The sequence below is a fragment of the Fusarium verticillioides genome, chromosome 2 (assembly GCF_000149555.1).
Source record: "Fusarium verticillioides 7600 chromosome 2, whole genome shotgun sequence".
NCBI classification, from domain to species: domain Eukaryota; kingdom Fungi; phylum Ascomycota; class Sordariomycetes; order Hypocreales; family Nectriaceae; genus Fusarium; species Fusarium verticillioides.
The window spans coordinates 2,743,604-2,768,595 of record NC_031676.1 but is presented as its reverse complement, the minus strand read 5'-3'; the positions used below and the strand labels follow the sequence as shown (position 1 = coordinate 2,768,595).

Below are 24,992 nucleotides of genomic sequence, written 5' to 3'. Positions count from 1 at the left end.
AAAACAGAGCTACGCTCACCTTGGGCCCCCTTGTAGCCTTGCGCCCAGCCTCGCTTCACCGAACCACCAATCACAGCCAACCAATTCCTACCTTACGCTACCAAATCCTAGCCGAACGACCTCACATAACCACTTCCGGATTCTGAATCACAGCAACGTTTGACGACAAGCTTCGCAGAATACCGGCACCATGTCTACCCGAAGGCCCCAGTATGTTCACTCGACAGTTGACTCTCTTGCCTCTGCCCTGGAGCTCCTAGCGGATGCAATTGAGTTCTATTACAGCTGATAATTGGCTAACTAATCAATCCATCAGATTCTCCCAGCAGCTGCTCATTGACACCACTCCGTTGCCCGCCGATATTCCCGCCGTCAAGGAGGTCGGTGCCAGTTCTGCTCCTCTCCTCTCGGCCTCCTTCTTCATCGGTGCTCGATGCCGCGACTACAATGACGATTATATGCAATGCAAGAACGAGAACCCTGGTCGAGGAGAGCTTGAGTGCTTGAAAGAGGGCCGACGAGTCACCCGATGTGCCTCCAGCGTGTATGTTATCTAAGGCTCAGCAGACTGTATAGTCTGGTGGTCTTCCTGAAGCGCAATTTGCTTCAAGGCCGGGGTCAGCCACTGACATGATCAACAGTATTAAGGATATCAACACCCACTGCCTGGCTGAGTTCCGCAAGCATTGGGAGTGCCTCGACAATCGAAATCACCAGTTGTGGCAGTGCCGTCCTGCTGAGTGGAAGCTCAACAAGTGCGTCTACGACCATCTGGTACGACAGCCATGGCCCATCACGCTATATGAAGGTTCTAATACAACATATAGAAACTCGAGAAGAAGATCCCCGATCAGCCAACGAACTCGACCCCTGTTCACCTTCGACCAAAGCAGATCTTCGCTGATGTGCGCATCGGGCCTGGAGACGGCAAGCCCTTCGTTCCGGGGCAGGAGGATGCGCAACAATAGAGCGCTGGAATCTATTAAGATCGAGGTTCGGTCATGTACATTTGTCGATGAATCAAAGAGAAACTACCAGCTATCAAATCAAAATTCGTTTGCTCACATCCAGTATTATACATCATCGACTACTAAGCTCCAGGTCCTGTATCCAGTTCGATATAGTCTTATTTACTCGATTCACCAAGCCAAGCAACATATTGATTTATGGTGACATTTCACTCATCAACCCATCCACCGGCATCTCGATGTCAATAGCTGCTACCACATGATATTGTTATGGCGCCTTTCAACCCGCTATGGAGGCTCTGGTCTCAGCATGTCGTTTAACCTCACACAGATCAAGCGCATCAACAGCAGTTACTGGTCACAACATTGCAGCCCCAAACGCAACAGAACCTACAGCATCATGCAGCGAGCCTTCGGCGCATGATACACGGCGCTCCAAGACATTTGAGGAAAATTACCCACCAACACTGCAATTCGGCTAATCGGTGGAGCCACAATTCGGCATTTCCTTCTTTTGTGATCTGGTGAAGACCACATGACGATATGGATATTTTATGGGTAGAGGTATATCATCACGATGCATGAGATTTGTCGGTAACATCCAAAGGAGCTGCCGAGGTCACCACCACGCCGTTTTACAGTGACCAACACGGATTTTGGCGAGGCCGGAGGTCGGACTCGTAGTGACCAAAAGCATTTGATATGCAACAAGCATGCTCCTTGAGCCGCATGTATGAGGATGGTCACAAGTTTGAACCTAGAGTATGGCCTTCTTGTCGATGACTGGCCCTCAGAGTCGCACAACCTCAAATATGCCCCAGACCATGCACATGATGATTTCTGTGTCGCTGGCCCTCGAGCCGGGGCTTTTGTTTCGGCCTCATTTAGACTCGTTCAGGCAGCGTAACTGTTTTCATGCAACTAGCCGTTTCGTTTCAAGTAAACGTCGGCCAGCAGAGGGAACGATTGGCTTGGTGTGATGGGCAGAAACCTACGCTGGAACCGACATATGCACGCCGTGAGGGTACAACTGGCGGTAACCTGCTTTCCTGACTGAGTAGAGGCTCGTATGTTAAGCGAGATACAGGTTAACGTAGTAGCTAGACTCTTGATACCGTGCATTGAGCTTGGCATGGCCAAAGTCACGTCTATTGAAACGGGCTTCCTACTTCAAGTTTACTACTACCTACAGGTAGAGTAGGAACCTCTAGCACAAGTGCATTTTAACACCACGACAGCCAGAGCTGGCCCTTGTATCATCACGCTTTGAGTGTCTTGTTTCTCGATGTTCGGCGCTTGTGCGCTTCGTGAAACAAGAAACGGGCCTTTCAAGCGCCCATGTTTGATGTTCAGATGGGTCACGTTGTTGGTTGGCTGACATCATCTACACCCCCTCTGGCCTTCATAAAGGCCGCCAACAAAGAAACAATTATGAGAATCTTGTCTTGGGCTTTTTTTTCTTTCTCGGTGCCATTTTAGAGGGGACCACGAGGATGTATGAGTTTGCTTCGAGAAGTGACGGCACGGTTGTACCATGTCGTGGTTGCATGTCGCCGAATCGATCGGCCCTGTCTTCAAGCGGCATACGTAGTATCACAGTGTTCGAGGACCACAGTTTCTTTTCTTTGTGCGGCATCAATTCCTAGGGGTTTTGTGTTTGGTGATGTACTTGTGTGCTGGTCTGATCGACTAGTCCTTTGAACAGTGTCCTCGAATCTCACAGGTTCAAGTGATCATGCCAAGGTTGGTGATGTTCTGCCGTCCCAGTCTCGAACTGAAAGAGAGACGGCGAGAGAGACAATATGAGCAAAGTATTACAAGGAACCCTTTAATGGAGGCCGATCAGTGTACGGATTTTGACGACGTTGTTAGCAGGTTGTCACCCGCAGAGACTCTATCCTACCCAAGACCCAAGTCTAAGTAAACCAGCTTGGGGCAAGTCATTATTGTGTCAGTGATTTGACCTACCTTACCTTAAATGAGAGCGTAGCCTGTAGGGTAGATGTGTCAACTGAACAGTACCAGGACATGTTGAAGTTATGTGAAGCTTGACCAATCATACAAAACCCCGGCTAAACAGGAACTTAACGTCAAGAGTGAGCGCGCGAGGCCGCCGTGGGAATTAAGAGCTGAAGTATGGATCCAAGATGCAGGATAAAGGGGGCCACACTAGAAGACCTTACTTGCGAGAAGGGATATCTCGTCCCTTTGTGTGAAGCGGTGACTGAAGTGGTGAGATATCACGCCTGACAGTGAATGAAGGTGACATGTGGAGAATTGAGGACTAGATCCCAGGACAGACCCAGGATACTGGGTACTGGATGTGACGAGAAGTCAGTATAATGATCTGTACTTTCATGTGGACCAAGATCGATCAGCAAAGCGGCTTGAAAGTCCCAACTAAATTGCTTGTTCAGATCAAAGTTTGAAGGCTGCGACTGTCTATATTGCTGTATACGTATATCTTCAGTTCAGCAATGTTGGACCGTCGAACTTCGGCCTCTATTTGCCTGGCCCTAGGCCCGGAACTACCGATCATCGTATGTTGGCCTGAAACTCGATAGACGAATTCGGTGCCGCCGGTGACAAGGCTGGACCACCTCATTGATACAGCTCTAAGAGGTCGGCTAGTCGGCCACGTAATACTCGAACTCTAGCAGAGCCGCGAGTGAACTAAGTATTATGGTTTTGGTTTAGAAGCGAGGATAAAGTTGTTCGAGGTGCACTGAAGGAATGAAGTTCAGCGCCACTGTATCCGGTGTTTTCTCCAGTGGGAATCACTGATCCCTTTCTTGTTAGAACATGGAAAAGTTGTGGATTGCGTGTCATGCCATCCAAGCTCGGAAGTTGGTCTTGAGTCGCTGTGATCGACTCAATGGGTTTAAGACAAATGCGTTGATGGCTGAGCTCAGTGTGTCTAAGGGAGGAGTAAATACGAGCTGCGGGGTGTGAGAACTTCAACTTACCTACCTAGGTAGAAAGAGGTAGGGAGATTGATAATTCATGAAGTAAAGTAGTATATTGTACGGAGTAGTGCGGCCAATTAAGGGACCATGTGTATGTTAACGAGGCCGGACACTGGCGATCAACGACGATCAGTTTATTGTGTCAACGTTTTGAAAGCAAGCCATTGACGATATGACATGGAGGTGGCTACCAAAATTAAGTTGTCCAAGTGTTCGGTTCTGGATATTGATCGTCACCCCGGCCTGCCTACCTACCCTGGAGGCCACTGTATAGGAGGCAAGAAGACTTGTAATCAATATTCTTATCCGCGATGCAAAAATCTCGACCATTTTGAGATATATTTGATAAGTCTCTGCCTTAGACTGATTATTTTTGACACATTTTCATAGTATCGGAAGTTTTCTTGCTCCCAAAGACCATCAAGAGTATCTCTAGCTCTGAACTATGGAGCAGAGGTAATCATTATGTGACACAACCAATCTCCTCCTTCTGTGGAACTGTCCAGGGTGACATGCAAAGAAACCAACGACGAGCCGAACTGTCCGTAGCCATGAACGGAGCTGGCTCTGCTCGGTACAGCCACGGCATCCACGCTCTCAAGAAAGACAGCTCGCGAAGCCGAGCACGTATTCTATTATCCAAATGACTCACGAGGGTAGCTCGGCATCTGCCAATTTAATATCAAGCAACGAAATGTTCTCAGTTTTTGATACTGCCAGAAAGGAAAAGTGAGGCCTTGGATGGGAGATGAAGAACGGAGCAGAAAGGTCACCTCTAATTAGCTCAGTTTCAGATGTGCTAGAAGCGCATGGGGAAGAAGAGAGCCGGGTGTTACTAGCGAGTTTTCGGACATGCAGCTGCAGGGACGCTCCACAACAACCCGCTACACCACCCTTGAATAGCTTGTTTGATGGAGATGAGGCCGACAATTACCACGTTGATTGGCTGTATACATCGGAGATGGATCGTCAGAGCACGCGCCACATCGACATCCGCAAGGGGGCAAAGGGGTACGTATCTCCAATCAACCAATTGCTCAGCTCAGCTTGCCTCTTACCGAATCAGAATCAATGCGATCCATGGATGCGAAGAGAGATGATGGCTAAGGCCTGGCAGGAATGCGTTTCGTATCTGTTAATGCTGACATACTGTCCCTTGATCACATACAAACCCGTGCGTGAGTATGTGTAGGACTCGGCATAATACAAACCCTCACTGTTAACACGATCTTGATCTCCATCGATGGTATCTGAGTTACCTAGGTAGTATTCCTTCCCGTCAGATTCTAGTATGACGCTGCATCCGGAAATCAATGGACCCTCCAAATCGTTGGTGTAAGTGCAAAGTGTATCGATTCTAGACTTATTAGACCGATTTCTATAAAGTTACGACCCAACACGCATGTGGTACTCCGTAAAATGCTCACAACTGAAATTGACCAAACCCGGGGGGCTTGAGACTTGGGTCTGGCTTCCGAGGTGGTTTTCATGTCCACGCAAGCAGGCCAAGCTTTGCGAAGCATTCTCTAACCTTCTACTCCAGCATGATCACCAGTGGGGGACGAGTGGGGTTTATTTCGACAGGAAATGATGAGCAAAGAATCGAGCTTCAATCGAGTCTGGACTGTTGAACCCGACAAGGTTTTAACACAGGAGAAAAGTCAATCGTGCCGTTTAGGCAGGGAATGATGAGACCGGGGGATGGGATAACCCGGCACTCGAAAGGAAAAGAACCGGATATGAGATGAGGGGACGGATGCTACGTCAATGGGCAACACCAACAGCCTGCCTCACCACAATCAAACCCAGCATCAAACGCCCAGCAGCCACGACCACAGCCAGAGCTGAGATGACTGGTAATTAATTACCTTGGGCCAGGGCCAGGTCTGTTATGATCCGAATCAGTTGATTAGTCTTTTCCACTGTGTTTGAGCATAGCAAGGGTCCCAATCCTGGATTGTGTGTTGATTTGATTAGCTGCCCGCCTATGCAGTCAATGCTGGCGCTGCAATGCAATATTGCGATGCTATGCTGTAGAAGCCAAATCTCTGTACGTAGATACCACGTAGATTTGTGTGATCGTCGCATTGGAACCGATATGTTTCTACCAAGTCACTGGGTTGCGATTATGATGTAGCTGGAGGTGTTTGTGGTTGCAGTCGATCAGCGGCCGTCGTCAGGTTGGACGGTTGGACTGATGGGTGGTGTCACAGCAAGAAAATTAGAACCTGGCACCTAAATGCAGGTACCGTCCAGTCTTTCATCAGAGGCGTCAATGCTGCGCAAACAGGGAAAGGGGGATCGAGTACGGAATAAGCCACGAGTTTCATCATCGTGGCTCAAGGGCCGTGCGTCTGCCGTACACCGAAGATGTCGTCCTCGTGGCAATTGCTTTGCGCTGTGAATAATAGCGTGTGAGTCGAGCTATTCAGTCAATAGCTGCAAGAGCGAGGATTCTACAGACCCTTCAAAGGCTAGACAGTCAATCAATGCCATTGGGCATGTATGTAACTCGGGCTGGATTTCAATATGACGACCCTAGATGTCAAAGCCACTGGACGCTCCTCAATGCCTCCCGTCCGGTTCTGTCCAATTCAAGGCACTGGGCTGATGCATGATTCGTTCCTGGGTGCCTTGTAGCATCCATTCCCGCCATTTTTCTAGCGCCCAGTCTAACGCACCCCTCCACTGGCTTGAGGCACTAGCGTATGGCAGCCCGCGTTCCAGGGGTCTTTGTAGCAACATCCCTGCCTAGGACAACAACAACAACAACAACAACCCAATGGAAGGGACGCAAGCAGGAGGAAGGCAACCTCAGGGCAGTAGTTGGGTGTCACTGTCAGTGCCAGCTAATAGTCACTCTGACAGTGCTTGCCAGCTGCGACGGCCCTTGGCAACGCACCGCATTGTAGCCAAAACATTGGCAGCCTCATTGCTTCTCAGGACCTCCCTTCACTTTCCCTCAAAATCAACTTCATTCTCCGCTTTCTTCCTTTCAACTATCCACTATTCACGCTCACTTTATTCACATTTCACACTCATTTGCTCGTCTTGCACTTCACTAACAGCTTCTCGCTGTTGCCGCTCTCAACTCCGATAGTAGTTAACTACTTAGGTTCATTCTTGAACGACACCCCCGGCCTCGTCCCCTGCACCACACCCCAGCTCACACTCGATTGCAGGCTCGCGAGATCCCCAGGTACCCCCCGCAAAGCATCCAATCAATACCGCACCATCTAGCCAATCGCCCCTGGGCTAACAGTGGCTGTCCGTCTGCGACCCGCCAAGTAGTTCCTTTTTAACGTCGTCGTCCGCTCCGAAGCCATCTCGACTCTTCTTTCCTCTCCCTCACCCCCTCCAAGAGTCTTCGTCGAACGATAGCAGGGCCTGCCACTCCTTTGTTTGCGTGTCTACGACATTGCAGTCCACTCCTTCAAAACCAAAACTTTAAAGCCAAGCCTCCGGTTGAACCGTTGATATAGCCCCAAGACCTCCCTCATCTTCTTGACCTCACCTTTCGGTATCGCAAAGCAAAGTTGATCAAGTCGTCCTTCCTTCGGTTCATCCTTCTGTCACTCCTTCAATTGTTGAACTTCAGTCGTTGTTCAACCACACCAAAACTCTTTTCGAGACTCCTAGACGGAATCTCAACTTCAGCAGTACTGTCAACCGCTCACCAGACTGGTTCTGAATCAAATCCAACGTCAAGCCCATTTACAGACACTACCCACCACAGAAAGGTAAGCATACTGTAGTCTGAACCACTATTGTCTGAACCCTGCATTTCTGTACCTGCATCCATTATCTGTGTCCGCCCTCTTTGTCTCGCCTTGCTCCACCAAACCCCGGTCTTTGAGGGAGTCTTTATCGATATCCTCCCTTTCACAACACCGACTCGGCCTTGTCCTCGACAGAACATCGCCGAAGCAGAGCCATGCCTTTTGTCACCGTCTGTAGTGGCCATGAGTCCCTTAAGTACTCAGCAAGCGAAATCCTCTTCAACTCGATATATCGATGTTTACTTCATCTTATTCCACACGAAATTGTCTCAATACCAAATGTCTTACACGGTCTCGTCCAAACATTCCCCACAAGAAACACCATTCCACCCTCGCTACATCTTAGTCTCGTCGCATTCATCAAAGACACGGAAACAGAGCTACTGCCAAGTGGCATTGGTCTGACATTTACTCAACTGAGAACAGCCACACCTAATATCTCTCAAGCTTATATAACTGACTCTATTTCCAGCTCACCCCATCCGACTTGTGCCTCTTCACCGATCACCATGAAGGCGTCTATGTTCCTCCTCGGCGCTAGCGCCATCTTGGCTTCGGCCAGCCCTGTTCGAAATGCTCTCGAGAAGAGAGAAATTGAGAAGAGAGAGATGAAGACCGAGTGGGTCTACGAGGTTGTTACCGTCACTGTTGTTGCTGGCGAGGAGCCCGAGATCACTGCTCCTGCGGCCACAAAGCCCACTGGCGTTGTGTTTATGGAAGCTCCCGCTCCCAAGTATACAGCTCCTTCAACCCCCAAAGAGGCTGCGAAGCCCAAGAAGGTTAAGAAGCCTGCCAGCAAGCCCTCAACCACGGCAGAGGCCCCCAAGGTTACGGTCGTTACTGTCGAGCCCCAGCCTGAGTCTACTAAGGAGACCGTCTATGAGTCTCCCGCACCCGTCGTTGAGAAACCCAAGACTACCATGTCAAAGGTTGTCGCTAAGCCTACCAAGGTTGCTGAGCCCGAGGTTGAGGTCCCTGCTAGCGGCGGTGATGACCTCTCCCTTGATGGTGCCTATAACACAGTTATGCTCGCCTACCACAACATCCACCGTCTTAACCACTCTGCTTCTGCTCTTGAGTGGGATGATGAGCTCGCCGGCTACGCTGAGAACACCGCCAACGGTTGTGTTTTCGAGCACGATATGTAAGTCGTTGACATGTGTGAACTAAGAATTTGTGACTGATAAATCTTTAGGAACCAAGGCAATGGCGGCTACGGCCAGAACCTCGCTTCATGGGGTGCCACAAGCGACATTGATGGCCTCAAGAACAAGGCTGCTGCTGGTGGTATTACCAACCAGTGGTACAACAACGAGATGGCCAACTGGGCTTTCTACGGCCAGGAGAACCCTCCTGCTGATATGAACATTGACCTCTATGGTCACTTCACTCAGGTTGTGTGGAAGGACTCCACCAAGGTTGGCTGCGCCACTGTCAAGTGCCCTGCAGGAACTGTTCTCAGCTTCCCCTCCTGGTACACCGTGTGCAACTACAACCCTCAGGGTAAGTCCATCTCTGTGCTGACGATGCAAGCATCGCTAACTTTACAGGTAACTTTGGCGGCCGTTACGGCGACAACGTCCTCAAGCCCAAGGGCGAGAAGCGCGTTACTGTCTAAGCTCTAAGCTATCTGATGAACGGATATGGCACGCTTCTACATCGATCGCGGGTATGAGGAATCACGGCCTGTCTTGGTTGGCGAGCACTCGTATCTAGTGAGGTGGCAGAAGACGTAGCCCCCTAGACCACGTCTACAGCAACTGTTTCCTTTTTCTCTTCATTTCGATTCTCAATGTACGTTACGCATCATCGTACTTTACGATCTTCTTTGCTCAACATGGGGCCAACTGGCCATCGTTTTTCTTCTCATGGTCTTGACTTTACATGCCTGGCGTCTATGAAAATGATATCAGATAGGGTGGAGGGCGCGTAAGGAATGAGGATTAACGAAGAGTGCCTGTGCAAGTTCTTTCAAACCGCGTTGTCTCTTCTTTTCATTGCCTGGTAGTGAGTCATGTGTGAATTGACTCTTGCTCGCGGCTGTTTTGGGGTTTTACAAAAGGGTGTTTGATGAATGCTTCCTTCAGACAGTTGCACGTCGATAGACACAAATGGCATCAAGGGTTTGCCGACAGGTTCCCGTTTGATTCGGAAATTGTGATGATACGGTGACAACTTTGAAGGTGAAGTCATGCGTACTTGAGTATGCCGTTGGGCTTCGTCAATTCATCTGCTTCTTGAGTTTATGATGATTCTGGTATGCTTCCAATATAGGCAATAGACTTGAAGTATTTCTAGAGAGGTAAATGTAAATAGTGCATAGCAGTCCGAGGTATGTCGTAGCTATGAAGTCTAGGTAGTCGTTGTGGCCATACTGGGTCCAAGGCTGCTCAGAACTCCCATTCTATTTATTACTCAACTTTTACATGACGAGTTGATTATACTTAGAGCGCTGTGCTGAAACGTCACGACACATGAGCATTTACATGAATGAACAAGGAACGAAAGAGGACTGAAGAGATGAAGACTGGAAGCAAAGGAGAAGCAATCGTCTCGTGGTGTGGGCGTTTTCTGGTGTCACACAACCCAATAGTTGAAGAGGACTATGCTTGTGCCTAGCAACCCTGACATCTGAATCAGAGATTGCTGACGATGGCGCAGGCCTGTCGAAGAAGAGATTCGTTGCCGTCTTGCTGATCTCTTCACCCCCAACCCTGCTTTGTATTCCATCCTTGAGAATTTCAAGTAGCGCGATAACATCGCGCTCTGACACCCCCAAGCCCCTGAACAAGAGAAGTAGACGACGTCCTTAGATGGTAGAGATACTTGCGAGGCAGGTGAATATTATTAAGTTGTTCATGTGACACATGGAAGTCTACAAAGTCAACGCTCGACTTGAAGTTACCAACATCACGGATTCTTGCTTTTAGTGGATATCAATCATTGTACTTTTATTATCTTGACCTAGTGCTCGATCTTGAGTGAGAAATCGATGTGCGGCACTCCCTGATGAATAGAACTTGTTGACAAAATATCGACATCTAGAGTACGTTAGCATCGACATGCCCATAAAAAAGCCTTCCAAGTACTTACCATTGCATAAATAAGCCTCAAAGTTATCTTCCTGAAGTCCACCAGATGTCTCAAGCAGGAAGTGCCTCTTCCCTTGCCATCGCTCCTTGAGACTTCTCGAAGCGACCTTGACACCATCACCAGTGAAGTTATCCAACATAACTACATCGGCGCCAGCCTCAATGGCTTCGTCAGCCTCAGCCTCGCTCTGAACCTCAACCTCAACCTTCATACTAAAGCCACCAACCGCCTTGGCAGCCTTGACAGCGTCGGTGATACTGCCTCGACTCCAGACGTGGTTATCCTTGAGCATGATCATGGCGCTGAGATCCATTCTGTGGGCATCCGCGCCACCGACTAGCATGCCGTACTTCTCAACGAGGCGGAATCCCGGTGTTGTCTTTCGTGTTCCTGCAATCACACCTGTATACCCGGCCTCACGCGCAATCGATACAAGTCTCTGGCTCTTGGTAGCGACGCCAGAGCATCGTGCGAGTGTGTTGAGAGCAACGCGCTCACCCAGGAGAATCCCGCGAACAGGGCCCTTGACTGTTGCGACTCGATGTTTGCCATTGCTCAGGTCAACAGCTGTTCCCTCTTCAGCATGCCACTCGACGGTGCAGCCGCACTGCGTAAAGACCTCGTCGAAGAAGGGCCGGCCGGCGATGATGCCGCTGGATTTACCCCAAAGTGTGGCGACGCGGGGACCGTCACCGACAACGAAGCCGGCGTAGTCGAACGAAGGCGTATCCTCAGCTAGCCAAGCGGTTACCGAGGTTTTCCACGAAGGAGGGAGAAGGTTTGCGAGGTTTCCTTGAGGGTGGGCCATTGTTTCGAGGTTGAGACCAGCAGGTAGTGATACGGGAGTGGAGAGGAGAAAAGAGGGAGAAAAAAAGAGTGGAGGACCAGCTGCTTAAGAGGACGTCTAGGTAGTGAAAGTCGACTGGTGTTGGCCGCAGTTTTCAATTCCATAGTCCCGAGTGCGGGATGGCGGATAACGATGATGCGGGGGACCGCATCCGACCTCCGACCTCCGACCGGAACAGGTGGGGGTGGGGTATCCCGGATGCTGCCGGCTTAGCCACTCTCACTCACCACCAAAGGCCAGCACGTGGTAATCATATCAGTATGTGAATGTAGAAGAGTGTCGAGGCACTTTGGCTATAAATAAGAGATACGGCCATGTCAACAGACAGGTGTGAACCAAATAATAATGCATAATATGTTCTAAGTCAGAAATGGAAATTCTACCTCTCATGACCCTCTCGTCCAACTCCCAATTGAGAAGTAGTAGAACAAAACAAGACCCGCCTGATGCACCATGCATGAACTGAATGAAGACAAGAGAAGACAAGAGAAACGAGGAAGGAAATTATGCATTTGCGTGCAGAAATAGTAAATGGACCGGGACCAGGCTGCCAGAATCAAAGACGAAAAACACCCCGACTGTGAACCAATCCGCACCGCAAAACATGACCTATAAAAACAAAACAAAAATAAGAAACACGAAAAAGACCGGGTATCAAACATATGCGCTCAGTCGTCGAAACCATCCTAAAGCTCCTCTTCTGTCGTTGCCGTGGGGAATTCGTTATAGACATGACCTCGTTTCCTATGTCCATACAACGTCTACATCTCTTTCCATCACATCGTATCGTCTTCGCTCGTCTAGTTTAGTATTTGGCAATCAAGAAAATCAACAGCACTTCTTGCGCTCTTTTCGATCCCAGCCGTCTGCTTGTGTCTGCTCCTGGGTTCCCGCCTGCTCGACCGTAACGGCGGGCGAGAAACCTGGCGAGAAGAGCCAACTTCGACGATCGCGGCCTACTCGGAAACTCCCTCGTGCGTCTGCACCTGCAAAATAGCCTCCGTCCATGCCGGCTTCGTAACCTGGTGTACCAGGGATGGCAGTGGCCATTAGAAGGGCCTGCTGCATCTTGCGGTTCTGCTCAACAAGCTTGCGGGTGACAACACGAAAGACTTCCTCGACACCCTCTCCTGTTTCGGCGCTGATTTCATGACAAGCGTCCCAGCCAACCTCCTGTGCCCAGAACCCAGAGCTTCGCTTCGAGCTGGGGCTCCGAGGCTCCATAGATGGAGGAGACATTGCCTGACCGCCCGACATAGGCGTCGGTACGTGGTAAGGGGTTGCGGTCGGAGGCGGCGTGCTGCCCATGCCCGGGGCAAGGTTCTCGGCGACGTATGCGATACAACGTTCGAATGGGACCTGGCGGGCTGAGGGATCGCGGGCGACAATGTCGGCTTTTGTACCGACTACGTGAAGAACGACATCGTGAGGGAGGTTTCGTCGAAGTTCCATGAGCCATACACCCATATCGGCGAATGACTGTGCATCTGTGATGCTGTAACAGAGGATGCAGGCGTTTGCGCCACGATAGTACAAGCGGGAGATAGAACGAAAGCGTTCTTGGCCGGCTGCGAGCCAAGGTTAGCACATGAGAGAATAAAAACTTGTTTGGCTCCTTATCAAACCAACCTGTATCCCATATCTGAAGGCGCACAACGGTATCCGAGTCAGAGTCAACAACGCGCTTTGCGAGAAAGCTGGCGCCGACGGTAGAAGTGATCTGAGCCGGATTGAATGCGCCCTTGCAGTATCTCATAACCAGCGACGTCTTCCCAACGCCTTGGGCGCCGAGGACGACGATCTTGGCTTCGAGCGACGACATGATTATTGGTGATGGTCGCGTCGTTTGCCAAGAACGGAGGGGAAGTTTGGGACCTCCCTCTAAGAAAAGGACGAAGAGAATGAAAGAGGGAAGAAAGAAACACGAGGCGCACGAAAAAGAAGGGAAGCAAAAAAGAGAGAGAAAGAAGAAAAGAAGCTGAAGTGGCTGAAAGAGAGGAAAGGTAAAAAAAGATAGGTGCAAAAGAAAAGAGGGTCGTGGGTTCTTGGTGGTGGTGTCGGTATAGTAAGGTAAGTTGGTAGCTTGCTTATTAACTCTTTCTTATTGTGAAGGATGGATGCTTATTTGAATTTCATGCCTAGGGGCGTGTAAACAATGGAGGGATCTCGGGCGCAGAAGTTAGGGTATCGATTATCGATCACGCAGGAGAGATTTTTTAAGAGGTAGAGTTGGCGTAGAATAATCGATCATGAGCCTAGGTAGAGATGAGAGCTGAAGGAAGAGACACAGAATGAGTAAACCCGACGTTGAGCGGCGGCATCCGGCAATGAATGGTAACGAAGTCAACAAACAATGACAAGTAGGGTTGGTACCTATCTAATGAGTCAAGTAGGTATATTAGGCAGCAAGCGTTGACAGAGATACTGCAATCATACTTGATACGACTAACCTCTAGCTACTCAACATGAGAGGGCATGATGTAAAGGAGTACACCCCGTTTCAACGTTCCCTTTTCAGAGATCTTTACGAGTATCTGTAGACATTGGTTGCCCTTAGATCCGTGATATCAATACCAGAGGTCATTCATTCACTCAGCCATCCCCCCCCCCCCCCCCCCTTGTCGGTTCAGGCGCCTCTACAAGGCCCAGTCCACTGGAAATCCGCTAACCAACCCCGCTGAAACCAGAACGCACGGCCTTTCAGGAGCCTCAGGTCCGCTGACGACATGCGCTAACGGCCCAGAGTGCTTCACGTGGCACTCAGTCTCTACGTCATTTCCATCCACGAGTCAACGGCTTTGTCCTTGTCAGATTGTCAGTTCTCAATTCCAGAGATAAATGCACCTCAGCCATAACTAAAAGTAAGGTGAGTCCCTCTCGCAGGACCAGCGCACACAATGGCTGTGTAGCGAGGGACTCGAACGTTTTGTCTTATCATCACCAGACTTCAGGTACCACCAGAAGAAACACCAAAACAATGTATCTGCAAAAGTTCCAATTCTGATGTGCGCATTCCTCAGCTCAATTGTCCTCACCGCTATCCTCTCCAAATCTCGACTTTCCTCGAGCACAGCCTCTCTCTGCAGTTATCCCGCACCTGCTCCATCATACATGACAATGGGAGCAGCTCAACGACAACCAACCACCAACCAGCTTTTCGATAGGCACTAACTAATACGCGGGGGTCCGATTACCTAAGGTACATATGCACAGTAGCTGACCAGAAAGTTGCTCAGATTGGGTGAGAAGCGAGTGAGTCTACCTATCGGTTATTATCCACATGCGGCTGGGGCGAACCAGATCGGCATTGCAGCCAGATGCATACCATGGCCATTCCATTGCCATGACCATGACCGTCCGTATCCCCGGTCAAATTGCGAAATGACACAGCTCAGCTGCGAGAATTGTTTTCCATGAGACTCTTGTAGAGGTATGGAGTACTGATCGATCCTTTTCCTTGCCATACCGGAAACTACGCGTCCTTTATTATGGAAATCCGGATTCTCTTTATTTTATTTAACAGATCGACTACTACGGTATACCCTCATCAGTACCTCACCCCACACCCGGCCGGCATCCCCTGTATGTACTGTAAATAATCCCCACCCCGTTGGAAAAGGATCTGACATTAGAATATGGACCACAAACAGCCCGAGCCGAGTTTGATCTCTTACAAAGGACGATTTTCACGGAAGAACAAAGGGCTGCACTAACTTCTGTTCTAGTAATCTTCATCAGACCTTTAGCTTTTCAATCTGAACCATCAGATGAGAAACATGTTTCGAGACATGGTCACGTCCAGAACAAAATGACGTATATCAAAACACACTCAGAGACACAATCAGAATTGACCGCTCAGCTGCCCACAGATCGCGATCTTATTTATAAGAGAATGTCCAAGTGCAACTGAGTCACATCGCCATAATAAGCAGCCAGTCGGTTTACTACTAATGTTTTCTTCAGAAATAAAGTCCATGCGTTAGACAAGGAAAAAAGGAGAAAAAGTCCATTATATCTAACTAACCTGTCTATTATTTATTGTTTATTATTTTCTGTCCGGTAGGTCATGACCCCGCATCCCGCAATCAGCCGTTTAGCCCTGTTTATACCAAGCATTAAGCTCTTCCAGGGTTTTATATCACAGCAAGGATACCCCAGATCAACTTCAAAGCACGTCTGCAAAACAAAAACGTAGTCCGAGATAGAAGAAATTGCAAAAAGCAACAATTGGAAGGCATTGGGATTGCTCCCGCCAGGGCTTGAACCTGAGACCTTCGCATTACCGAACACTCGGATTGAAGTATTAGTACGACGCTCTAACCAACTGAGCTACGGAAGCCGTCCAATTGTTGAAAATCATCGTGGTAATGGAGTCCATGGATGCCAACCAAGCATCCGTCTGTGCTCAATGTTCATGCAGCGGTATAATCGACCATCTCAAATGGACCGCCCCGGGGTAATCCATAAGTTGGCAAGTATGGTGAATGCTGCTGAGAGAAGCTGCTGGCGTGTTACCGGTATTTAGGCTGACAATCCACATGGACTACCACATATGTGTGTGCATCATTGGTGACTAGAAACGAGTTCTGATTACTCAGAACATAGTGATTTCATATTTAGTATTCAGCTGGTCAAATGAGGTGGATGGCGACGAGATTAATGATTTATTCAAGAATGACTGCCTCATGTACGCAAATATGTTGAAACCGGCCAATATATCAACCATCGCCATTGCTCACCTTGTCACAATCATGTTCTCATTCATACATGAAGCCCCGGATTCCCCTCAATGCCGATGGTTTCTTGTCTTTTTTCGCGCCTGTCTCCTCTTTGCCCTTTTCTTTCGAATCTTTACGGAGTCGATTGTGTGTTGCGCTGGCAAATAAGTCCGAGTGACTCCTGGCAAGTAATCGTCCTCCTTCACTGCGTCCGAATCGCTGGTGATCCGGGCTCATGGATAGAGATGATGCATCTGTTCCCAATGGTGACCCTGGTGGATGTGCCCAACCCCCTGACTTCGGTGATAAGGCAGCTTCAGGCTTGTGCCCGAGAGGTGGCGTGACATTATATGCAGTGCCCTCTGCCATGTCAGGGCTTGAGAGCACACGCTGTGGCCGCGTTTTCATCATGACGGGGCTTGTTGATACGGATGACGAATCATGCTCTCCATCTGGTGAAGTCTCGATCCTGAGATGTCTTGGCTTCGTTTCCGTCTTCATATCCAGGAACGATGATTGCAGGGCGGTGTATTTGCGCATCAGCAGGTCGCACTGCTTCTGCAGTTCAGCTTGCTTCTCTCGACTCGCTGCGAGCATTGCCTGAATTGCTGCTTTGCTATCTCGAAAAGGTTGAATTCTTTCCTCCTGCGCCTCGGATAGCTTCGCCTGTAGGACTGCAACCTGGTTCTGGAACAACTCCCTAGTACGGTCGATCTCATTCTCTCGGCTGGCGAGTTGAAGATTTAGAGCCTCAACTCTGCTCTCTGCACCTGCAGCGGCAGCGATCGCTCTTTGTTGCTCGAGTTCCTTGGCCTGGAAATTACGTTCAACCTTTGTCAGCCTATCGACTTCACTTTTCAAGCGGTCGATTTCAGCGCTGTGGATTTCGATGGACTGCATATTCTGCTTCCAATTGACCTCCTTGACTTCGGCCTCGCACAGTAGTACCCTCAACTTGTCACGCTCCGCCGTGGAGTTATCTAGCTCCTTCTGGAGCGCTTCATAGTCAGCCTTGAGTCGCTTTGATTCGTCACGCAGCTTCTTAAGCTTGGTGGAAAGGTCAGCTTCCCACTTCTTCGCAAGGGCACGACTCTTCTCCGAATCCCGCCGAACTTGCATCTCCGCTTTCTTCGCTTCCTCAAACCGATGTTTCAAGTTACGGTTTGTGATGAGTAGATTCTGTGTTTCTGCCTCTGTCACAGCTTCCTCCATATGCCGTCTGCGCAAGTCACCAATATGGGCCATATGTTGTTGTTTCAGATATCTTTCAAAATTTAGGTCATTCTGCAAGAGTAGGACCTGGCGCTGTAGATGAGCCACTTGTGTATTCGTCTCAGTCAAGGAAAGGGGCGTGCTAATAGTCGGCGGAGCGCCTAGTAGCGATGGGCCAGGCCGATCGGCCACAGAATCTTGATTGCTGAGTGATAGTGATGGCACACTATCATTAGCCAAAGACTGATGCAAACCAGACTTAATGGCCTTGTTAGATTGGATCATGTCCTGCAGTTGTGTATGAGAGGAAGATTGGATGAGATGAGGACCAAGGGTCGGACTGTCGGCGTTTGGTTCTCTTATCCTCGCATCGATAGAATCCCGAGTTGATGGGATGCTTGATTGGGACCCCCGCCGAATGAGAGCTGATGGCCGACGACTGCTCGCTAACGAGTCCGAGCTAGCGGATGTTGGCAAACGATAGCCGCCGTGTGATTCAGTCATCGTCATTGGAGGGGAAGGGTGATTTTCTTTGACAAATCCTTCGTTCGATGGAGATGTTTCAGATACAGACAAAGGCTGCCCGAAAGACTGGTTGGAATCGTTTGCAAGACACAAAGCCATGCACTCAGCAACAACCTCCGAGGCCTCGCTCTTGATCCAGCGACCAAAATCCGTCTTTTCCGAATCAATCGTGAGGGTGAAGAAGTTTGGGTGAAGTAAATGGCATTGGCGGAATCTTTCTGATTGGTCTCGAATCTCGGTAGGCTGAACTTCCATATCGTTGGCATTTGCAACATTGGCGTGACGTAGATATCTCTGAGGCTTGCGAATATAGTCCATGAAGTTGATGGGATAGAGACCATAAAGAATGGTATAGTAGTTAAGGAGGTGATAGACAGGGTGATCATCGACATCTGCCTCATAACTGCATTCTTCCCAATTGGATGAATCTGCATCCTCTGGCTGAGGCTCAACTACGCGGGCCCGTTCCCTTGACCAGAATAATAGCCTTGCATAGATGTTGAACAGAGTAGGTAGATGCGGAACCAGGGAGCTTGGCATCTGTGGAAGTAACATGATGACAACTGTCAGTGCGGCTGACACTATGGTCGTTGAGCTATCCTGTTGTAGGCACTTTAAAATATCAACAAATAGTGGCGTTTGTAAAATCTGGTGAACGTGAGGAGGTTGGCTTTGAAGATAGTCGCCCAAGAAGCGCAGGACAGCTTTGCGATACTGTTTCTTCACAAAATAACGATCAAGCGCAGAAAAGAGTTCCTTGTTGATGTCAGAAAACCCCCTGACAAATACAAGTTGGGTATATATGACTAACCTTGGGATGCTTCTTCCCGAACTGCACAAGAGCCTCCCGCGTGATTCTCTCGTTCGCCTCAAGGCTTGATAATGCTTCGGTGACAGACGGGTAAAGCTTCTCCATCCATCCTGTGAACAGGCGCTCGATAAGTGGGTTAGAGGAAAGGTCAGAATCAGAACCGTCATGATCTTCTTCCGCGATTGATATGATCTCCATGATATTCGCCAGTGACGCTTCCACAACACCTTTCTCGGGAGATGACTTGGCTAGAAGCGCAGAGCACGAGTCCCACCATGCAAATATCCGTGCAGGAGTTCGAAGTATGGAAAGCAGTTGACGAAGGGTGTTTAGGAAAGGCGCGAAGGCTGAAGGCTTGTCTTTGACGTGCTTGTCAAAAATGGACAGGAGCTCTTCCTGCAGGCGATCTGCCGTAGCGTCATCATATTTCTGGTGTCGGCGGAGGTAAGCATCAATGATCTTTTCCAAGTCGTTGGGCAGCGAAGCCGTCGGCTCAGCGAGGAAGGCGACGATCGCCTTGGAGAGGTCCTTCAGCGACCTAAACAGTGGAAATAATTGTCAGCGGACAGCGTATAATGTTTGACATATGGAGATGAATGCCGCAGGATCCAAAGGAGGAGATGGGATGGAAGATCATGAGAGACGAGCCGTTGAGTGAGGGGAGCTCAAGCCAGCAGTTTGAGGATGGAGTTTTCTGCAGGGGACAACATGACGTACGCCGATGAAGCCATGCCGGGCTCGACGGCCTCATCCGAGCTCGTGAGACTCAAGGTGAGCAGACCGAGATGGCGAGGCCCTTAGAAGTGTGGATATCGAGCCAGGGACCTAGAGCTGCCGGAGATGTAATTTGGGTGAAGCTATTCGGTGACGTTCAGTCAGTATCTAGGACAGGCAGCTGATTTTTGGGAATGGGTAACAACGCGGCGCGGCTGGCCGTGGCGGTACCTTGCCTTTCGCTGCGGATTCTTAAGGTGGTGCGAGTTGTGGCGCTTACGAGTGGAGCCCCTGTGCGCTGGAAAATCATTCGGCGACCAGCGACTTCACTGAAAACAGCGGTTGGAACTCGAGCCACAGGGGGGTCGTCCAGAGGCTAACCCTTCAGTAATGGTCTAAGCGAAAATGAGTTTGGGGGGTTGCGGCAGGGAGCGGGGCCGGCAGAAAGCTGATCGGTCACAGCTTGATGTCCCGACATGGTCCCCTCTACCTGTCCGACAGTCGATGGAGACAGCCGAACGGCGGTACCCTGAACCTCAGGGGATGCCCCGCCGCGCTAGTAACCCCGCAGTTTCCTGATACTAGCTGCAGACGAGACCGTGCCATGACTTTGTGGGTAATGATCACACCAGACTCAAGAGTCCTTCTGACCTAGGAATCGAGCCACTCAACTTTGGGCCAGGAAGGGACGGGATGGGACTTGATTGAATGAGGTGAGGTGAGGTGAGGTGGTTGCAGTTCCTGAGTCGTCAATCGATGAGGGGAAAGACTCAGGGCAAAGCAACCACATAACATTCCTTGCTGTACTTAAAACGGCCCTCCTGCTCTTCCTCATCTCCTTCTCCTTTCCTTCCTTTCTCATCATTATCCAGATCACTTATAAGCCAATCCAGCAACAACAACAGTAACCTCTTCTTTTGTGGTAGCTAGCATCTCCCTTTAGTGCTCGTCTACTTCTACAACTTGACTTCAACACACGTCACAATTCTTCCTCAACTATTACCCTCATCTAAACCCCCCACAATACCGCAAAGATGAGTGCGCAGAAGACCTCGGCCATCGCTGACCAGGAGCCCATTGACGTTCTCTTCGCCATTCACGAAAAGTTCGATCTTCTGGACTTTGCCGGCGCGCTCGAGGTCTTTACTACTGCTTCACACGATTTCAAGGATCCTGACAGTAAGTATCCTCCATCTCACTGTATACTAGTCCATCCCCCTCGTTTTGGTGTACGGTGCATTCATTTGCGTTACCCCTCCCGCTGATCACGTTTCCCCTTCATGTAGACAACAAGGCCTTCGAGGTCACCATCGTCGGTCCTGAGCCCAAGGTCATCTCCGACCAGGGCGTCGTCGTTGGCTCCCAGATTTCTTACAAGGAGGCTCACGAGCGTCTTGAAGACTTTGACATCCTCGTTGTCGTCGGCGGTAATTCCAAGGAGGTCGTCGCCAAAGAGCTCCAGCCCCTCTCTCTCATCACCGACTTCTCAGAACTTCAGAAGCGTGACCCTGCCCGCGAGCGTACCATCCTATCTATCTGCACAGGTGCCCTCTTCCTTGGTAAGCAGGGTATCCTTTCTGGCCTCTCTGCCACTACCCACCCCGACTTCTTCACTACCTTTGAGAACATCTGCAGCGATGCTGCTACTGTGAACCTCCAAGAACGCACCGATGTGGTCGAGGACGCTCGCTATGTCGTCAACAACCTTCGATTCGATCTCGGCGAAGACGAGAGCCCATACATCCGCCGCAAGTCCGATGCCGGTCAGGGACGCCGCCCTTCGGCAGCCCGGTACGTAACACATGCACAGTGGTCCCTCTATACCCCACTCTGTCATGCATTGGCTTTGAGGCAGTTAAACTGACTTATGATGACACACAGAAAGGGAAGCATGTCATTCAAGGATTCCAACACCCGCCGTGAATCCATTGTGCGCCGCGCAGCTATGCGACTTGGTGGTCTCCGGGTGGTCACATCCGGAGGTGTCAGCTCTGGCATTGATGCAGCACTGTATCTTGTCAGCGCTATGATCGATGACTTTACTGCGTTGGAGGTGGCCAGGATACTTCAGTGGACCTGGAACAAGGGCGTTGTCGTCGACGGTCTCGACGTCTAAGATCCCTGGCATTGATTGCCGGCTTGTACGAATTAAGAGTTTACGAGGGGCTCAGGCATGGCCCTGATTGAGACCAATATCTATGTATTTAATGTATTTGACTGATGAGCGGGAGGAACCCTAAGAAAATACCAAAAAGACTAGGAGCTCTCTATTTAATTCAATTGTTTTGGTCGCCTTTCAAACTTTTTCGGGAAAGTCAGTCAAAGCGAATTGATCACTGATAATAACCAGATGCCATCCTGGGCTTATTGGGTTCATGACTGGGTCGGCGTTGAACTGCAGAGGTGGAGGTCAAAATGTGACACTAAAAAGCCGCCAAAAGACAAAGAGCAAACGCCAAAGGGCAATGACGTGTTAGAGCAGGCCCCACACAAGCTCGGGGAGCTCCAGCTCGCGATGCGGGATAAGCTGGAGGTCGTGTGATGATGGTTATGTCCACGAACCAGGGGGGAAACAGGGGCTAGAGTGGGCTAGGCAAGGAACATCACATCATACTGTGAGTGAAACGAGCAACGAAGCGGCCGTCAGTCCATCTCGTACAGCTACGTTTGCATTTCGGACGGGCTAGGGGTTTAGGGACCGGAAAAGAGAAACACGACCAAGGTGACATGGGTAATGTTGTTTGCGGTGAAGGAAATCGGACACCAGCCCATGATATCGAGACCATAAACACATGAGAGCCGTCGAACTCATGATGGATTGAATAGACCCAATCGAGTCTTGACCATGACTCCTAAGCAGGGGCTCATCAACTCAATTGCATTACCATGACCGACAGTTGACCTCGAGCCGCCATTGTTATCACAATGCATCAGTTTGAGGGGTACGGGTACAGTACATAGGTGTCTGTTCTATTGTGCCACGCATGGCCCACTTGCGGCTGCATATCATGAGACTGCATGTGACCATTAGGATATTAGGATAACTTTACAGGGTATGTACCACTCTGTACTTAGTAAGTTGGCCTTTGAATGACCAAGCCTGCTTAATCAGTGATGCACACCGTCATAGCTTTATATTACACTTTACAGCGTTCACGTTGGAACAAGAATAAGAAATGCCACTATGAGATCTTGTGGCTGTCTGAGTCTCGTTGTGTGGCTTGACTACGGAGTACGCCACAAAATACAGCAGAGTTGCTGACATAAGATATTCTCACTGTGGCACCTGATTGGATGAACAACCCTTTACACTTAGATTTGCGACGAGACGACTGAATATGATCAAAGCTGTTTCGTGCTTTCCAAAGCTTCAATTCGTTACCTACTCTCATCCTTCAGATTTAGATTTTGTCCAGGATAATCATTCATCTTAACGCAAAAGGAGAGCACATGAGACTCGAGTTCAAACACGTCAGCCGTTCACGCGCCGCCAATTGCTTTCATCATGACTGACTGGGCCAAGCTCAAAGTCGTCGACCTCAAGGCCGAGCTCAAAAGTCGCGGTCTACCACAGCACGGTCTCAAAACAGAGCTTGTCGCGCGACTAGACGAAGCTGATCAAGAGACTGAGAATACGGAGGCCCAAGAACAGCTTGAAGATGCGCCTACAGACAGCAAGTCGGGAAATGATGAGCTACCAGCTCAACAACCACCCCTTGCAGACCACGAACCCCAGGAAGCGGCCGAGCAGCACGAACAGGAGGAAGGGAATCCAACGGCAGAAATAGCGGAGCTAGAAGAGAAACATTTGGATGACGACACCGCGCCTAATGCTGATGGGGAGACTGATAAAGGGGTCCCTGAAACCGAAAGGGAGGAAGATGTCAAGAATGAAGCAATAGAGGAAGCGGCGCGCGATAGCGATCTGGTCGCTGACGTGCCAATTCCTGGGAATGAGATGGATGCTCAATCTAGGGAACCAACGTTGGACGAGAAATCAAGAGCGGGAACAGTGACAACCACTGTCGAATCTACACCCTCCCACTCACTCGAACCAACCCCTGCTGCCGAGCAGCAAAAACGCAAACGCCGCTCTCTCACACCCCCACCAACCGAAGAATCGATTGCTCGCAAACGCGCCCGCACAGAAGAGAGTTCAGCAAACGGCGATAGTTTAGGTGCGCGACAGGAAGATCTGTTGCCTGAACCCCAAAACAAACCTGCTCCTATGGACTTGGACAGTGAGCCCCAAGCAGAGGAGCCTCAACAAGAAAATTCACAGGAAGCTGCACCAGAGAACGAGTTACCTAGACAAGAAGAACCTGATAAAGACGGAGATACAACGCAGGATATGGACTACGAGCGGGATATTGCGCCGGCGGTGCATCCGGCCACTTCTGCACTTTACGTCAAGAACTTCATGCGCCCTCTCCGACCTCAAGATGTCAAAGCCCATCTTGTCACGCTTGCGAGACGTTCTCAAGACGCAGCGGACGATGATGACGGGATTGTGACTGAATTCTTTCTGGACCAGATCCGTACACATGGTTTTGTTGTCTTCAAGAACACCGCTGCTGCTTCCCGCGTTCGCACTGCACTTCATGGCAGTGTATGGCCTAATGAGAGCAATCGCAAAGCGCTCTGGGTCGACTTTGTCCCTCCTGAGAAAGTCAGAGACTGGATTGATACAGAACAAGCCAGCGGTGGCCCCCGCGGGCGCTCTGGTGCTCGATGGGAAGTCGTTTATGAGGATGGTCCTAACGGCGAAGTTGAAGCACATCTCGAGGAAGCATCAGCATCAACATCTCGCACGATGCCTCAGCTGAACGCAAGACCACCCCCGAGCTCAATGATGGCGACTAATTCTATCCCTCTTGGACCCAGAGCACTCCGAGACCCTCCCATTCCTACTGGACCACGCCCTGTTCGTCCCGGTACTGGACCTGGGCCAAGACCTCCACCTATCAACCCAGGCGGTGCATTCAAGCGCACCAACACTCGTCCAGTCATCGACTACCAACCTGTATCAGAAGATCTTGCGCGCCGCCGCATCGACAACATGCGCTCTTATTACACAAATGATCGCAACCGCGATGTCGGCCGCGAGATTAATCGCTACTCATTTGAGAACGGTACTTCATTCGTTGACCGGGGCAAGGAGGTCTTTGAAGGCATCCGACCTCCACACCGCGAGCGAGCCATGGGCCGTGAGCGCCGTGGTGGGAGACGCCGTGGACGCGGCGGCGGAGGCGGCGGTCGACCGCGTAGTGATCGGTACCTCCCCCCGCCACGGGACGACCACCGACCTCGTCGTGGCTCCTTGTCTGACGACGGCGACTTTCGAATGAGGGACTGAAGG

The 24,992-nt window shown here is 50.1% G+C and overlaps 7 protein-coding genes and 1 non-coding gene across 12 annotated transcripts; 4 read left to right on the top strand and 4 right to left on the bottom strand.

Moving 5' to 3' along the window:
- Window positions 1–74: 74 nt before the first annotated feature.
- On the top strand, window positions 75–2,200 carry FVEG_04096 (NADH-ubiquinone oxidoreductase 20.8 kDa subunit). 2 transcript variants are annotated; one of them, XM_018891807.1, is made up of 4 exons: window positions 75–210; window positions 317–544; window positions 642–774; window positions 828–2,200. In XM_018891807.1, the coding sequence occupies exons 1-4, from the start codon at window positions 191–193 to the stop codon at window positions 966–968; spliced, it is 522 nt and encodes a 173-aa protein (XP_018748384.1). In that variant the 5' UTR covers window positions 75–190; the 3' UTR covers window positions 969–2,200. The 2 variants fall into 2 exon arrangements, with proteins under 2 accessions (XP_018748384.1, XP_018748383.1); XM_018891806.1 differs by having other exon boundaries at window positions 123–544; window positions 828–1,080.
- Window positions 2,201–7,149: 4,949 nt separating this feature from the next.
- On the top strand, window positions 7,150–10,046 carry FVEG_04097 (hypothetical protein). Of its 2 annotated transcripts, XM_018891809.1 has the most exons (4): window positions 7,150–7,674; window positions 8,186–8,857; window positions 8,909–9,216; window positions 9,264–10,046. In XM_018891809.1, the coding sequence occupies exons 2-4, from the start codon at window positions 8,223–8,225 to the stop codon at window positions 9,329–9,331; spliced, it is 1,011 nt and encodes a 336-aa protein (XP_018748386.1). In that variant the 5' UTR covers window positions 7,150–7,674; window positions 8,186–8,222; the 3' UTR covers window positions 9,332–10,046. The 2 variants fall into 2 exon arrangements, with proteins under 2 accessions (XP_018748386.1, XP_018748385.1); XM_018891808.1 differs by lacking the exon at window positions 7,150–7,674 and having other exon boundaries at window positions 7,840–8,857.
- A 631-nt stretch (window positions 10,047–10,677) lies between these two features.
- On the bottom strand, window positions 10,678–11,614 carry FVEG_04098 (nicotinate-nucleotide diphosphorylase (carboxylating); the record flags this gene model as incomplete). The annotated part of the gene is made up of 2 exons (XM_018891810.1): window positions 10,678–10,754; window positions 10,807–11,614. The coding sequence occupies 2 exons, from the start codon at window positions 11,612–11,614 to the stop codon at window positions 10,678–10,680; spliced, it is 885 nt and encodes a 294-aa protein (XP_018748387.1).
- Window positions 11,615–12,481: 867 nt separating this feature from the next.
- On the bottom strand, window positions 12,482–13,581 carry FVEG_04099 (hypothetical protein; the record flags this gene model as incomplete). Its single annotated transcript, XM_018891811.1, has 2 exons — window positions 13,283–13,581; window positions 12,482–13,221 (listed from the first exon to the last, which is right to left on the bottom strand). The coding sequence occupies exons 1-2, from the start codon at window positions 13,473–13,475 to the stop codon at window positions 12,482–12,484; spliced, it is 933 nt and encodes a 310-aa protein (XP_018748388.1). The 5' UTR covers window positions 13,476–13,581.
- Window positions 13,582–15,897: 2,316 nt separating this feature from the next.
- On the bottom strand, window positions 15,898–15,992 carry FVEG_15402. The gene has a single exon. It is a non-coding gene; the product is annotated as a tRNA-Ile (tRNA).
- FVEG_04100 (hypothetical protein) lies at window positions 15,970–19,843 on the bottom strand. Of its 2 annotated transcripts, XM_018891812.1 has the most exons (3): window positions 19,637–19,843; window positions 18,920–19,457; window positions 15,970–18,864 (listed from the first exon to the last, which is right to left on the bottom strand). In XM_018891812.1, the coding sequence occupies exons 1-3, from the start codon at window positions 19,648–19,650 to the stop codon at window positions 16,411–16,413; spliced, it is 3,006 nt and encodes a 1,001-aa protein (XP_018748389.1). In that variant the 5' UTR covers window positions 19,651–19,843; the 3' UTR covers window positions 15,970–16,410. The 2 variants fall into 2 exon arrangements, with proteins under 2 accessions (XP_018748389.1, XP_018748390.1); XM_018891813.1 differs by having other exon boundaries at window positions 18,920–19,843.
- A 648-nt stretch (window positions 19,844–20,491) lies between these two features.
- On the top strand, window positions 20,492–22,142 carry FVEG_04101 (hypothetical protein). 2 transcript variants are annotated; one of them, XM_018891814.1, is made up of 3 exons: window positions 20,492–20,812; window positions 20,920–21,424; window positions 21,515–22,142. In XM_018891814.1, exons 1-3 carry the CDS (start codon window positions 20,668–20,670, stop codon window positions 21,747–21,749), a joined length of 885 nt encoding a protein of 294 aa, XP_018748391.1. In that variant the 5' UTR covers window positions 20,492–20,667; the 3' UTR covers window positions 21,750–22,142. The 2 variants fall into 2 exon arrangements, with proteins under 2 accessions (XP_018748391.1, XP_018748392.1); XM_018891815.1 differs by having other exon boundaries at window positions 20,920–21,934.
- Window positions 22,143–23,138: 996 nt separating this feature from the next.
- FVEG_04102 (hypothetical protein) lies at window positions 23,139–24,989 on the top strand (the record flags this gene model as incomplete). The annotated part of the gene is made up of 1 exon (XM_018891816.1): window positions 23,139–24,989. One exon carries the CDS (start codon window positions 23,139–23,141, stop codon window positions 24,987–24,989), a length of 1,851 nt encoding a protein of 616 aa, XP_018748393.1.
- Window positions 24,990–24,992: the final 3 nt, after the last annotated feature.

What these genes read in the sequence shown, in the direction of transcription:
- FVEG_04096 (XM_018891806.1), top strand. Translation starts at nt 264, where the DNA reads ATGCAATTGAGTTCTATTACAGCTGATAATTGGCTAACTAATCAATCC. An exon ending in ACCCGATGTGCCTCCAGCGT is followed by an intron (nt 545 to 641) that starts GTATGTTATCTA and finishes CATGATCAACAG; the next exon opens with TATTAAGGATATCAACACCC. An exon ending in AGTGCGTCTACGACCATCTG is followed by an intron (nt 775 to 827) that starts GTACGACAGCCA and finishes TACAACATATAG; the next exon opens with AAACTCGAGAAGAAGATCCC.
- FVEG_04097 (XM_018891808.1), top strand. Translation starts at nt 7,869, where the DNA reads ATGCCTTTTGTCACCGTCTGTAGTGGCCATGAGTCCCTTAAGTACTCA. An exon ending in TGTGTTTTCGAGCACGATAT is followed by an intron (nt 8,858 to 8,908) that starts GTAAGTCGTTGA and finishes ATAAATCTTTAG; the next exon opens with GAACCAAGGCAATGGCGGCT. An exon ending in GTGCAACTACAACCCTCAGG is followed by an intron (nt 9,217 to 9,263) that starts GTAAGTCCATCT and finishes CTAACTTTACAG; the next exon opens with GTAACTTTGGCGGCCGTTAC.
- FVEG_04100 (XM_018891812.1), bottom strand. An exon ending in TCGGGAAGAAGCATCCCAAG is followed by an intron (nt 18,865 to 18,919) that starts GTTAGTCATATA and finishes GACATCAACAAG; the next exon opens with GAACTCTTTTCTGCGCTTGA.
- FVEG_04101 (XM_018891814.1), top strand. Translation starts at nt 20,668, where the DNA reads ATGAGTGCGCAGAAGACCTCGGCCATCGCTGACCAGGAGCCCATTGAC. An exon ending in CGATTTCAAGGATCCTGACA is followed by an intron (nt 20,813 to 20,919) that starts GTAAGTATCCTC and finishes CCCTTCATGTAG; the next exon opens with ACAACAAGGCCTTCGAGGTC. An exon ending in CGCCGCCCTTCGGCAGCCCG is followed by an intron (nt 21,425 to 21,514) that starts GTACGTAACACA and finishes GATGACACACAG; the next exon opens with AAAGGGAAGCATGTCATTCA.